The 14,255-nt window shown below is 44.3% G+C and overlaps 2 protein-coding genes across 2 annotated transcripts; both read right to left on the reverse strand.

The window, feature by feature from the left end:
- Positions 1 to 2,122: 2,122 nt before the first annotated feature.
- Positions 2,123 to 5,737, reverse strand: emc4 (ER membrane protein complex subunit 4). Its single transcript, XM_018687759.2, has 6 exons — positions 5,575 to 5,737; positions 4,699 to 4,846; positions 4,425 to 4,539; positions 4,050 to 4,203; positions 3,777 to 3,937; positions 2,123 to 2,936 (listed from the first exon to the last, which is right to left on the reverse strand). Exons 2-6 carry the CDS (start codon positions 4,803 to 4,805, stop codon positions 2,901 to 2,903), a joined length of 573 nt encoding a protein of 190 aa, XP_018543275.1. The 5' UTR covers positions 4,806 to 4,846; positions 5,575 to 5,737; the 3' UTR covers positions 2,123 to 2,900.
- Positions 5,738 to 5,898: 161 nt separating this feature from the next.
- On the reverse strand, positions 5,899 to 14,134 carry si:cabz01101003.1 (ubiquitin carboxyl-terminal hydrolase CYLD). Its single transcript, XM_018687753.2, has 17 exons — positions 14,015 to 14,134; positions 13,530 to 13,755; positions 12,437 to 12,554; positions 11,698 to 11,855; positions 11,099 to 11,605; positions 10,877 to 10,982; positions 10,257 to 10,726; positions 10,017 to 10,182; positions 9,246 to 9,387; positions 8,858 to 8,980; positions 8,131 to 8,222; positions 7,912 to 7,975; positions 7,532 to 7,736; positions 7,331 to 7,439; positions 7,087 to 7,205; positions 6,774 to 6,981; positions 5,899 to 6,677 (listed from the first exon to the last, which is right to left on the reverse strand). The coding sequence occupies exons 2-17, from the start codon at positions 13,698 to 13,700 to the stop codon at positions 6,493 to 6,495; spliced, it is 2,943 nt and encodes a 980-aa protein (XP_018543269.1). The 5' UTR covers positions 13,701 to 13,755; positions 14,015 to 14,134; the 3' UTR covers positions 5,899 to 6,492.
- Positions 14,135 to 14,255: the final 121 nt, after the last annotated feature.

Raw genomic sequence — 14,255 nt, forward strand, 5'->3', positions numbered from 1 at the left:
TATGTTTGTTGTCCATCTTTCCTCATATATAGAAGCTATTATGTAATGGAAAGTAAACCCTGTGAACATGCTACCTACTTTTGTTACTTTTCTATATGGGCAACAACAATGAAATTGTAATTGTCTATACCAGTACACTGGTAACATAAACTTTGTTGGTAGCCCCTGAGGTTGAGGTATAGTGACTCTACTATTTCAAGGTATGAACATTTCTGTGGTTAAGTTTCAGAGTTTGCCATTTGAAATAAGACATTTTAATCACAGGCAATTGTTAAAAAAAAAAATAATACAGGAACTCCTCTCAAATATGATCACATTTGTGGCTTTGTCTTGCAGCCAAAGTCAACAAGATGCAACATTTTCATATACACACATTTCTGTTTTATTAATTTTTCATCGACTGGCATAAAACTTTACAACACAGGCTCACACTATAAATGAGAGATTTTACTCTGGCCTCTCTGAACACTGGTGTTTCCTGCTGGCACAAAGTATTGTATAGTTTGTTCCTGACTGGAGCAGCAGAAGTGCTTTGTAACGTTACAGATGATGCAACCCTCCTGATTTTTTATGGGCATTAGTTTTTACTGAGTTAAACTGACAAAAGTAACCAGCAAAAAGTTTGGCGTGGGACACAGACTCAGTGACTGCGTTCATTATCTGGCCAATTTCTATTATTATATAAACAATTTATTGTTTATAGAGACAGCCATCATAGTCGAAGAAGAAGACAAACAGGTGATGTCTGGACAGTGCAGTGGAAAAACACCACAGCAGTGAGCGCTTTATACCACCGCGAAAATATGTTGGTGTAAAAATGACAGAAGACCTGACAACAATATTCCCACGAGCTAACTTCAGAGTGTAAAGTTCTTCGATCTCGTCTTTGTTCCTGTTGTTTTGGGATAACAGCCAATTACATTCTGTTTTAAATATCCACCTTTCACACTCTTTCATCCATGACTGTAGCTCTACAAGCTCTAAGTTACTCGTCTCTCAAGTTTAGCCTCTGCCCTACCTGACTGCCATTGTTCTGTGTGCAGGGTGTTGCTGCTGATACCAATACAAAAAAAAACTACAAAAAACACACACACACGCCCACACCTTAGTACACCAAAACGTAAAAGTGAAAGGAAAACAAGAGGTTACACAGGGAGGAGCGAGGCCACAACTGGAGAGGTTATACAGATTTTTTTTTAACAGTTGTTTAATTCTGGTTGAATTTTTATTCACTGCACCAGCCACAGTTTGCCAACTTCTCAATATGAGTTGCCACATTTTTAGTTGATAGTAGCAACAGAATGAACCCTGTTTTGACAACAGGGGCATATTTGCTATTGTAGGACCGCTCGCTGTATGGAAGCTCAAGCTGTGCTCACTCAAATTTCATTTTGTTTATTTATTTATTTTAATTCCACCAACTGTTATTATTAATATCTTGACAGCTATTATTTATCCTATCCAGCTAATCTTTATCTTAGTCTTTGAAACTAAGATAGCATGAGACAGAAAAATACTTTAGGTTCATCTAATGTTGTTTATTAATCACTGATTCCAAAGCAGCTCTGTATATAACTGTTAGTGTTGGGTGTAGGGGATAACTAGTCATTTAGCTACATGTTGTTGGGTGTGATATGTATTATGTGTTTGACCAGACTAAACAGCAGTTAGAAAAGTCTTTGTTTTGGCAAATACCTGAATAATAGACATATTCCCTCACATTGATGCAACACTGCTGTACATCTAATATTCAGACTCCATGTCTGTGTTGGCCTGATACAACCAGAAATATTATGAGATAAACAGTAAATGTTTTTATCAGCCACGTCTTGTGGTATATACTGACACATTGCACAATGCTGCTTGAACACTTAATCATACTGTGAAAAACCTCCATATCTTGTTCAAACAAATGTTGCAAAAGACACTGTAGATCTCCATCTAATGTGTGTTTGAAGGATTAATATTAATCAGCAGATCAGAGTTGACTTGAAAGCGTGAATTTTCTCCTGGTTTCTTGTGACATAGCATGTTTTCAGCCAAAGAGTGTTCAGTTTCACCAAAAAGTTGTTTAGTTTCCACTTCCCCACACCCAGGTTTAACTGAAACAGGCTGTTCTGAGTCATTAACATAACAAAGGTTTTATTCAGCAGACACATTTAGCCGGCAGTGATCCTGGCTTTTCTCTACTTTAGACAGAAATTTCATCAAAATAACAAACATTAAAATAATCTGACAGATTGCAGTGGTTGGACAACAAACAATTAAATCCGATGATTTAATCTGCTGGCAGCTCGGCTTCTTTATCAATCACATCATGTCTGTGTGTGTGTGTGTTACTAAATAATGGTTTGCAGACCATAAACACTGAGCAGCTCTTTCATTGCCGACAATGAAGGTCATTTAAAACATAATACGACTTCCCAGATCAGGTCTTTTTTTTCGTCCGATGCATTTATTGACACAGCTCAAGACATTTTACTTCAACCAATAAGGATTTATTTCATAGAACATTTTCATAATTGAATCAGTAAAAATTAAAACAGACCTATAAGTTAATTGAGTTGGTAAATGTTGCTGGCTGGCATGCTGAAGTCATGTTAACAAAATGAAGCATTTTCACTACAAACTGAGAGAAAAAGGAAAATGAAGAGAGGAAAATACACACACTCTCACTGTGGGAGTTGTAGATAAACTTCTGTTATTAGCAGCAGGTAAATGTGTGTGTGTGTAACAAAGATCTCGCCTGTTGCTAACTGAAGCTGTAGAAGGTCGAATCTGATTTAGACAAGATGTTTTTGTTCCATGCCAGCTGTAACCGGTCGTCTGGCGCAGGTGGAGAATGAACAGTATATAAACCTCTGTAAATATCTAAACTTTGTGTGCGGGGTCCGCTCTCTTCACAACACCATCCCTCCGCCCATGATCTCCATCCTCTGTTGAGACAAGACAAAAACAGTTCAGTTAAGTTTCTGTTTAGCTGAAATAACCAGAAATAACTTTAAACAGATGATTGGCTTAACGTTATTTACAGTATTTTTTATGGAGGAGAAGAATAACTTTCACCATAAATCTGTGTATTGTCAATATCATCCAAGCACACTCCGCAGTCATGGCTATATTTGCTAACTTTAGCTTTTTCCTTATATAAATTCAAACAGTTAAAATACATGAGATTATTACAGATATGAGTTTTAAAACATAAACCAGTTTATGAATCTTGATTTAATGTGCAATGATAAAATGAGCATATTCTGCCCTCTACTGGTCTAAAAGTGAACAGCACATGGGGCAGTGCCAGTAGGATGAAAGAGAAGTAACAAAACCTCCAAAACGTGGAGGGTTTGATTCATTTCAAGGTAACTGATCAAAATGAGCAGAACAGCAAAGTTGATTCTAGCACCAAATAGTAAATTACGATGCATAAGTTCAATCCCCATCGCTCAGAAAACATGTGCTGGTTGCAAAGGAGACCACAAACGCCATTTTTGCTGTTATTAAATGAGTGTTTTCCTTCTGTGTGGTGTCCTGTTACAGCAACAAGTGGGTAATGAGGTAATGGAGAAAGCTTGTGTAGCTCTGCATAGAAACACTGGAAAACAGTAGAGCATGTATCAGCTGACTTATGCAAACCTGACAGAGCTCATTTGCCTCATAGACAGTCATGACATAATAAAACTTCTGTCAGGTGCCAGAGTTCAATATTTTTCTGTTACCTCTTGCAGCAACATAAAAAGTCAGAGACTCTTTGTTGTTATATTCATCATATCGTTTACCTGAGGCGGGTCTATGAAAGCCAGCCAATCAGACGAGTGCGTAGGGAGCAGTCCCATCGACTGACACTTGTAGATGGCCAGCGCTGAGCCCAGGAGGTTACCGATCAGGTAGACAAGGCCCTGAAGCCACTGCTGACTGGAGCTCTCCAACAGCTTGAAGGCTGAGACACAAGAGGACAAAGGACTGAATGAAAATCCGATGCAGAGAACGAACTTGACGTGAGCTCTGACTCTGAAACAGTGTACGAATTAAACTGGATACTGGACACTCACTGGCAGACATGGACATAAGAGCCTGTATGGGCCTCCAGGCCATCATGCAGACCATCATGATGGGGAAGATGGAGATGGTGTTGCCCGACATGTACATGATGAACAGGTTCATGGGGATCTGTTTTAGGGGCCCGAGGGCCACGTCCCAGCAGCGCTGTACAACAGAGGGAGAGACAGAGGATGATTCTCAGCAGCACAAACTCACTTTAGTTTCTTCTCATAAAACATAAAATCAACAGATTAACCCTGGGTTTATTTAAAAAACATAAAAGCTTAAGAACATCCATGTCTGGTGGAGGCATTTTCCACAAATCTGACACTAGATTAATGTCCGTATTTGGACAAGTGAAGATAAAGTAGTAGCTGTCACCTCACCTTCTCCACCAGGTTCTTGTCCGTCTCCTGGATGCTGGTGTCGGGGACGGGTTTCTCAGAGTAGCCGATGGGATAAACGACGTCTCCCTGACCGCCCTGCCGGTCACCACGACTCCTGCAGCACAGAGGTAACACAAAGAGTTCAGCTTTTAATCCGCTGTGTTTGACTGTGCACAGCGTCCTTTTAAAATACAGAGAAGAGCTACGTGTCTGATCAGTACAAGTTACAAATCATTGTTAATGCGTGAAATTCTCAAACTCTGTGTCTGGTTACCTTGTGTTGCCCAAACTCAGCTCCAGAGCCCACTTCATCCTGCGGGCCCCGCCGCCTCCTCTCGTCGACAGAGCTCCTCCTCCTCCTTGTCCCCCTGGAGACGCCATGGCAACCGACTTCACTGCTGGACCTCAGAGACAGAAAGTACCTACAGAGATGAAAACACAGGTGAACAGAAATCACTCAGTCTTTATTCTTTATTTAGATCTGAAAAAGCTTCCACGTGGTGCGGTCTTGACTTCCTGGGTGTAAACAGACGATAAACCATCAAAATATTACGTGACGCAAACATAAGGCATATTAAGAAAACCACCTCTCTTCTATATGCACTCTATCTAAACAAAAGTCAGATCATTTTAGGGTGAGTTTTAGTTTGAACTTCACATTTTTATGTTTTATGTGACGTTTAGTGTCAGTAAGATTTTATACCCTGGATTTTATCTAATTGGACGTATGACAGTGAATACTAATTCAATCCGTTATATTTACCTCGACTTAAACATTAGTGCATGCCTCACTGAAACTTTAGTAGTCATTGTAGTAATATGTTTTCGGCCAGTTTTCCCTTATTTAACGCTGTCTGTGTGGATTTCGCCCCGTTTAACGCCACAGAAAGCTGCTGAGAGTAGATGTTATTGATAACAAACAGAGTCGCCCTGGTTCCAACAGTGAGCAGCATCAGCCGGCTCTAACTGCTCTGGTAAACAGCAGTATCAGCACAATTCAAACAGAAATCCTGCGAATTAAAATGACCCCACACGGCGTTTTAACGAAATTTAAACGACCCAACACGACGCGGAGCAGGATGTTACGGCCACTTTCCGGTAACGTAATGTACAAATATCCCAACACACGGTCGTTTAACGTTAATTTTACCTTATAGACACATCCAAACCGCTGCTATCCGCTGCCTTTATCGTTGTTTTCTGATGAAACGAGAGAAAATTCACAGGCTGTGCCGAGGAACGAGTCGACCCCCTTCGTCGCTGGCAGGTTCCGGGGCCCGCAATGATGACGCAGTTACGCGTTTTGCGTCACGCAACTGCGTCACGCTCGCCCCCTAGTGGCGGCTCAAAGAAGTATTTCAATCCCAACCATGCTGCTTCCTCCGCTGGCAGATGTTTGTGGATAAATTTGACTAAAATAAATAAATAAATCTAACCTCATGTACATGAAAAATACACAGACATAAAGAAAGTATAAGAGTATCAAATCTTTTATTATCTGTGACATTTTCCTTATTGTTTGCAACTGTTTTATATTAAAACATCCAGCGACCATTACAAAAGTTTAAACATCTGAGTGCAATCTTTACAGTCAGTTTAAGGCAAATCTATTATATACACACACTGAGCTGTAAACGAAGCAGTGCAAATTGAATTGTAAAGTGTACGTGTGTTATAGGTTATAAGCACAGTGGTTCTGCACAGTGTGTGAGCATTAATAAGGCACAGGTAAACTCCGGTGTGAAGATCAGTACGGACTAACTTCCCACCAAGTCCATGAGTGAACACAGCTCTTTAACTAACAATTAAACACAGGCAATTTGTTCATTAGGCAAAGTAGACAGTGTGGGTCACTCTGCTGTTCTCATGTAAAGTCTCCTGATTGTCTGAAGACGTTCTGTAATTCTGAAGCTTGATTTGGTCCGGTCCAAGCTGCAGTGCTCCTGGGCAGAAGAAGTCTTCTCAGAGTCAGCATATTGCAGTGTTTTCTTTAGTTATGTGAGACTAAATAACCTGAGGACGGTGTGTCTGTTTTACAGCATGTGTGTGTCTGCGCTGAGTGTCCATGTCACTTGTACAGGCTGAGCTCAGGGCTGTGGTACAGACACATGTAGGAGTCGCAGAGCAGGCGGCGGGTGGCTTCCTGTAACGAGGCGGCGTCCACTCTGCTCAGCTCCTCCTCCGACAGGCTGAGGTAGCGACCCACCTCGGGACACGCCTTCACCCGGGGGACGTTGAAGCCGTTCTCGCCACCTGGGTGTGGGACACACAGAGAAATGGGAGCTGTGTTTCCCCCCCCCCCTCTCTTGTAACTTGAATCTACAGTACGTCAGCAGGACTTCGTCTCACCTTCCCGGTCTGCCATACTGTCAAAAAACAGCCAGTCGGTGGGGAGGGGCCCGTGCTTGACGAAGCTCACGTAATGGCTGGTCTCGATGCACGTCACAGCAAAGAGAGACATTCGCTGGCGGGTGCAGTGCAGAGAGCCAGTCCACGGGCCCCCGGGAACACCGACCTTCACGGGGCTGTGGGACGCTCGCTTCCTGTGACTGTGGACCTGATAACCCAAAGAGAGTGAATATGTAAAGCAGAGAGAGAGGGTCAGAGAGCTTTACATCAGCTCAATGCTTCTTTATTATTACATCAAAGAGGCCCTCTCTACCTGGGTGTTGCAGGTTGGGCAGTACTGTTTGAGATGACCCGGAGTGATGTCTGGGTCTTCGTAGCACTGCAGACACTCCCACTCAGCCACAGCCTGACAGATGCTGCACTGCCTCAGAGCTACAAACAGACGAGGACGAGAAGAGGAGGAAAATACACCATAAACACAGATCTGTATTCAGCTGACCTGAAGTACACAAAATCAAACCAGAAACGCTAAAACACAGAGAGTTTCCTGTGCTTACTGTCATCCAGCAGGTCTGTGATGTCCAGGCTGAGGGTGGGCAAGATGGCGTCGTACATTTTGAAGTCCTTCCCAAACCTGGGCATGAGCAGCAGGAGGCAGGAAGGAGCCTGGAGGGAGGCGACCAACACACGAGCTTATCAGTTAATGTTTCAGGCGACTCAGAAGAAAAGAAAACACACAGCGAGGTTATCTCTGTGACCTCGACAAACTTGAGGCCGGCGTGCAGGAAGGAGGACTCCAGCAGGGCCTGGACGCTGGCGACTCTCATCCGACTGGATGACGGCAAGGAGAGAGGGATGGGGGAGTCGACCGGCGAGTGGGGGGAGGGCGAGGACGGGGAAGGGGGGAGTGCGGGGGGGAAGAGCTGGTAGAGGTGACACTCCTGAGGCTCGTGAGTCATCGATCTGGGAGAGAGGAGAAGGCAAGAAGGTTTAGAAAGGAAACTTAACGCAGGTGTGATGGTGAAGCAAGGGGTGTGTGTGTGTGTGTGTGTGTGTGTGTGTGTGTGTGTGTGTGTGTGTGTGTGTGTGTGTGTGTTACACCGCTGCAAAACAAAAATAACAGTGGGCGCAACATTACCTGATCTTGAGGAGTGGCTCGACTCGGAGGAGCTGGAAAAGCTTGTTGAGGAACTCTTCAGGATCTGACAGACGGAACAAGAGCAGCATGACGGCATTCCTCAGTCTGATCACACACACACACACACACACACACACAAATACTGTGCACCTGCAGAAAGCTGATGAAAAACTAACGATCGGAATCTGGAGGCTCGAACACTTTCACACACAAACACACCTTTCTCCTGGTTGGTGAAGCCGGTGTCGCTGTTGGCAGCCTCCAGCAGTCGTCTCAGGGCCATGGTCTTACTGGCGCACACGTAGCCGTACCTTCGAGACGCAACACACACATACTTAAAAACAAAATGAACAGTATGACAGTAATCTGGGTCGTCAAGTGTTTCCTATTGTGGTAAGTGGAATGAGGTTTGTCCACATCACTTTTCATTTCATGTTATGGTTGTGACTTTCAAACATTTCAACATTTCATCATCAGTAGCAGCTTGAGCTGTGCAACATGATACAATATAAACATCTATCATTTCATACTGAGCTCTATCTCTCTGTCTCTGTCTGAAATGAGGGGCTATACCTCTGTAGCATGGACTTGCACTTGTTTGAAACTATGCTGCACTCCTGGTCCTCACAACTGACTCAAACACCACTGAACTCTCCTACCACCTACGCAAGAACCACATCATAGAGTATGGAAAGAGTGTATGAAGGCAACTGATATGAATGAGTACCTTTCACTTTTGAGTAAACATGAAGAAATAGTGCTTTCCATGTGGTCATTATATATAAACTGCTACAGAAAATGTACTGTACTGATATACATCGTTATCAGGATGTGAGATACTGCTCATACTGTGCAGCCCTGTTAGCAGTGGCAGTAAAACACAGTATTGTATTCTGAAATGTTTTAATTTGAGCGACCCCACCCACACACCAACACATTTACAGACCTTCGAAGAGGGTTGACTATCTCGCAGCGCAGCAGGCCTTGAGCCTGACTGGAGTCTTGGTCAGTTTCAGGGTCAGACGGCCAAAACAACACCCAGTCTGCTGAGCTACAGCAGGAGAACAGACTGCAGAGAGACAGACAGACAGGTTATATAATACCCACTTCTTCTGTCTGAAAAGACTTGAAATGTAAAACCACAGTTTATTGTGCGTCAGAGAAACTTCTGTACACAGAGTGTAGAGGCTTCCACTGGTTATGAATCACATCCCTATTGTGTAATACATTAATCAGCAACAGACTGCACACTTAGGTGTTTTTTTGTTGACATATTAACTATATTCAAAGAGATTTATATCCTGACATTCCTGTCTGTCAGTCACAGATTTTACCTGAACAGCGTAGCGTCCAGGTAGCAGGAGTTGAGGTGACCCTGGATGCCTCTCTTCCAGCCCTGGTAGAGCTCTCTGGCCTGGTCTCCGTCCACGGGAGGAGTGTGCTCCTCCACGCGCTCACTGCCCCACTCTGCAAAGGCTGGCAGCGGCAGGGAAACAGAGAGAGACGGTATTAAACACTGAAGAGCAGCTACATCCTCAAATTCAGAGCGTGGGAGCGACGACTGTAGGAAATGTGGCCTCGTCTAACACCAGTGTAGCAGGGATGTGGATGCACAGCTGACAGTGAGAGCTGACCATCATGAGAAGCTAACTCTCATTTTCTCTGCTGGAAACACAGAGAGTCTGGAGAAGCTTCATTCAATACATGCACATTTACAGCCCTCTGAGAGTCACTGTGAGCTGTGGTTCCTCTTTAAAACTGTACACTTATGTTAATATAAACACTATATGGCTCTCATGCATCATGACCCAGAGCACAAGTGCTTTAAGATTCAGTTCCTCTAAAACAGCAACTGGATACTGGCTCTAGAGTCTCTATAGAAGACAATAGTGTCAGAATAACTGGATCCTGAGTGTATGATGTGAGTTTTTGTCTGGATTCTGGATCTCATTCAGCTGTCTGCTCCCTCCATTCAGGCTCTATAATTAGCTTCAAAATGTGGACGTCCTGGTTGCAGCAGCTGCCAAGACGACGGTAACCACAGTCCAAACTTCACCCAGGCGTCGCTTCATGAACCCACAGACACTAGAACTGTGTTTTCCTACCGATGGAGTTGCACCGCTCCACTTGATTGACGCGTGTCTCAGGAGCAGGGAACCTGGAGTCCCTCCTACAGTTGCGAAGCTTGACAAACAGCCCCTTGTTGGCCGGACAGCGGAAGTGACGTTCACCGAGGTAACTGCCGTCTGTTCCTGCAGACAGCTCCTGATCCTGACACACACACAGTCACAATATGAGCTGCTGTTAAAGAGCGGAGCTGAATTTGTCAGTGAAACTCTCCTTACCAGCTCAATTCCTGCCACTGGTTCATTGATCCCGTTGATTCGTCCAATCCAGCATATGACTCCAAAAATGGGCGGGTCGTTCACTTCGACCATCGAGCCCACCTCCAGCTCGCCCTCAAGTCCCGCCTCCCCGTTCTCCCCCGCGGCTTCGAGGTAATCCGGAGACCTCAGCGGGGAGGGAGGGCCGTGGACGCCGTTGGTGTGCAGCAGCTGTTGCTCCGTAGCGGTGGGTGACGTCGGACTGCAGGGCTTTGGAGGCGGGAGAGGAGGGGGAGACATGGCTTTCTGGGTGGGTTTCGGTGGCGGCAGCGGGGGAGGTTTAAGTGCTTGTTTGGTGGGAGGCATCAAGGCGACCTTGGGAGCAGAGACGGGTGGTGAAGCGGGGCCTGGTTTAGTGAAGGGGGGCGGTGCTGGCTTCAGGATGGACCTGGGTAAGTGGTGAGGAGGGTTGTGACGGTGGGATTTTGGCTCTGAGGACACAGATTAAATAAAAAAAGTGAGGCTTTTCCAGGCTGTTTGCACAGAAAGTAGCTAAATAGTTGGTGTTAAGTCTCCCTCATTTAAGGCTCAGGTGTAAACATATGTGTGTTTCCATTTACAGCCTTAAACAGCTGCTGTACCTGAGGAAACCCTGTTGATTGGCAGTAGTGCTCCATAGATAGAGGAAGGAATGTGACAGAGCCTCTCTCCTTTGTAAAGTCCATCCCAGTTTCCAACAGGAGCGTCCTGTAACACACAACACAAAACTGCAGGACACAACTGATCCACCAAAACGAAGAGTTTTATAAAAATATACTAATAAACATGCACTAGTTCCAACAAGAGAACTGTGCTATACTGACCAGCAGGACGCCGACGTACATCCCTGACGAGGACCGGCCAGGCAGGGCCCCACAGAAGCGCACCTCCCCGCTGTGGACGGTGTCGTCCTGTGGGAAACACACCCGCTGTCCGACATGGAACGGCGGAGGCGACACGGGGCCTCGGACTTGGATCTGGTTTTGAGCTGTGATGGGCGCCGACTCCGCCGTTCGAGGGAGGATACCGAAAGCCTGCGGCTGAGGAGGGCTGCTGGGACGGTGCTGGCGGAAGCTGATGTGACGGCCGTGCTGCTGATGGTGATTCGGGCGGCTGCCGCTGCTGTGGTGCCCGTTGCTGGGGTGACTGTCGCTCCTGCGGTGGTGGTCTCGCTCGCGCGGTCGCTCGTGAGCGTCGGAGCCCTTGCTGCTGGACCAGTGGCGGAGCCGGATGTCACTGACCGGGAGGAAGAGGGCGCAGGCGTCAGGGCAGCTGAAGAGCCGGTGGCCCTTATAGGAGCCGTTGCCTGTTCCTTTACCTGCTGCTGAACCCTGTTTTGAGCACAGTGCGATTATGTAATTTCTGCTTTGCAAACACAGCAGCTGCTAAACAACCTAAATGTTTAACCGCTGATTCATTTTACCTTCAGTTGTACCCCAAAATACACGGCGCTGCTCCCTCCGGGCAGCGGCCCGATGTATTTCAGCTCCGCCTCCGCCAGCTCGTCCTGTTGTCCTATTTGGACCCACAGTGGAGCTTCGTCCGGCAAAGAAGCCAACTGCTGCAACTTCCCGGGATTGCCTGAAAAATACACAACAATAAAACAATGAAAACCTTACCACAGGGGGAGGAACTAAGTACTGGTAGTTCTCAGAACTTTCTGGTTACTCTTAAAGTCATAAATCTGCTTTTAAAACAGAAAGATAAACACTCTTTACAGTGTGCGTATGCTGTGTGGTACAAGTATTAAAAATAGGCCAGTTTAGTCAGTGAAGAACAAAAAAAATGTGATCTGGCTTTACTTCTCAATTTCCATTTAAAAGACCCTTATTTGAACTCCGTCCTCAACATGTTCCCCATTTTAAAAGAAACTGAGCATTGCTCTTATTTTGAAGACACTTTAAAGAATCTACTTTCTATTCCTGCTACAGTATGTTCTTAAGTTAGTACTTCTACTTGAGTAAAATTTCACACAAATAGCAGTACAATAGCATGTAAACACTTTAAAGACTGTTATATAATTAATTAATACCTCTAATATCTTATCATTATTGCTCTTGGCCCTTTATCTACTGATACAACTACTATTACTATTACTATCTACTACAACTGTCATTATTTCTTTATCATTAACACTACTTCTACATCTATAAGTGCATTACTTAGAAGTTTTAGGCGAGCCTCCCGATCAGATACAGGCTCCAACAGGCCGCTGAAGTCACTCGGGATGTCCAGCAGGAACTTCCTCTCTATTCTTACCATGGCACCATTGTCTAACACCTGTGGGGAAACAGAACAGGAGATATTAGGGGGAGGGTATGAAGGGAAAGAACCAAGTCAGCACCATAACAGGAGGTGTGTTTTAGGATGGGTGAGCCTAAGGAATGGACCACCCAAGTTGTGTGTGAATAAACTTTAAGGAGATTCCAGGAGAGAGTAATTTTGAAGGTTTGAGTCATTTTACAGTGTCCTCTCCATCCTCTTTATGCAGCAGCAAAGGCCACATCTCACAGGGTGAGAAGTTTCTTAATTTCTCACGCCATCAAAGTGTTACTTGCTCATGATGAGTCAGCTGATGTTCAGTCTTTATTTATTCTTGCAAATTACAAACCATAAAATGGAGTTAAAGTAATAATTATTTCCAGTATCAATCTACCTGTCAAATAGTTTTTTCTAATTTCTTGATAAATTCATTATTTTGTCTATTAAGTTGCAAGAAATTAGTGCAGAATGCAGTTAGCACCCAAACTGTCTTCTGCAAGTTGCATGTTTTGTCCAACCATCAGTCCAAAACCCACATATATTCAATGTGCTGTCATTTATAACAAAGAAAAGCCACAAATCCCTAAATTGAAATATGATTGAATATATAAATAACTACTGATCAGTAGTGGAGGAAGTATCCAGATACATTACTTAAGTAAAAGTACTGATACCACAGTGTAAAAAGTTTTAATACTGTGTTAAAATGTTACCAAAGTAAAAGGATGCACATATAATTTAGAAAATGTAAGTAAAAGTACTCATTACACGTCTATGTGTGTTTACATTGTTGGGTAGTTAATTTATAATAAAGCATCATGTTTAATTAAAAATATTCAAATCTGTAAAGTAACTACAGCTGTCAGATATAAGTGCACTCTTCCTCTGACATGTGGTGGAGGTAAAGTAAAAAGTAGAAAATAACATACTCATAACTGCACAATGTGCCAGCTTTGATGATGTAAATCTGTAAATGTAAATATATGTTAATACCTTGACCCATGGGCAGTCCCCTCTGGTGTTGCCCGAATCCTGTTCCTGGCACATGAACCCCCGCTGCAGCCGAATGGTACCTTCCAGCTGGTCCTGGACCTTGAGGTCGGTCGAAATCAAGAACATTTTGAGGGGGCGTCGCTTCCTAGTCTGCGGATGAGCCCCTGACATCTTCTCTGTGTCTTTAAATGTAACTGGCTCACAGAGGATTTAAACCGTCATTTTCCTGTAAAATGAAGAATTATATTTAGTCACAAAGAAACGACAAGAGGCCCGACGTGCGCCCGTTCACCTCAAGTGTCGGTAACGCCAGGTAACCAGTTGAGTAACGTTCACATTTAAACTTTCTTCATTTATCTTCCAACTGAAATCCGTTAGTGAAAGCCGTTAAAACGACACGAGCTACTTTTCTGCCATTTCCTCGAATAAAATAAACCGGTGATTAATTTTGCGAATGTCTGTAGGCGTCTGTTAAATTGACTTACCAACTTCAGAGACCGTCAACATTTCCCTTCACATTTAAAGGAGCTTCGCTTCAACAACAAACCGTACCGTGAAGCCGGAAGGAGCTTGACTGACATCAGCGAGGGCCAATAGCAAGTGAGAAAAGTTCAGCAGGGAGTAGTTTTAGCCAATCAGAGCGCTTGTGGGTGTTACTGGGAGCGGGGGAAATTCCAGAGTTCTTGATAGGCCACACTTAATGTGCACGTAGGAAGCACACAAACA

This window comes from Lates calcarifer, linkage group LG14, assembly GCF_001640805.2.
Source record: "Lates calcarifer isolate ASB-BC8 linkage group LG14, TLL_Latcal_v3, whole genome shotgun sequence".
NCBI lineage: Eukaryota > Metazoa > Chordata > Actinopteri > Centropomidae > Lates > Lates calcarifer.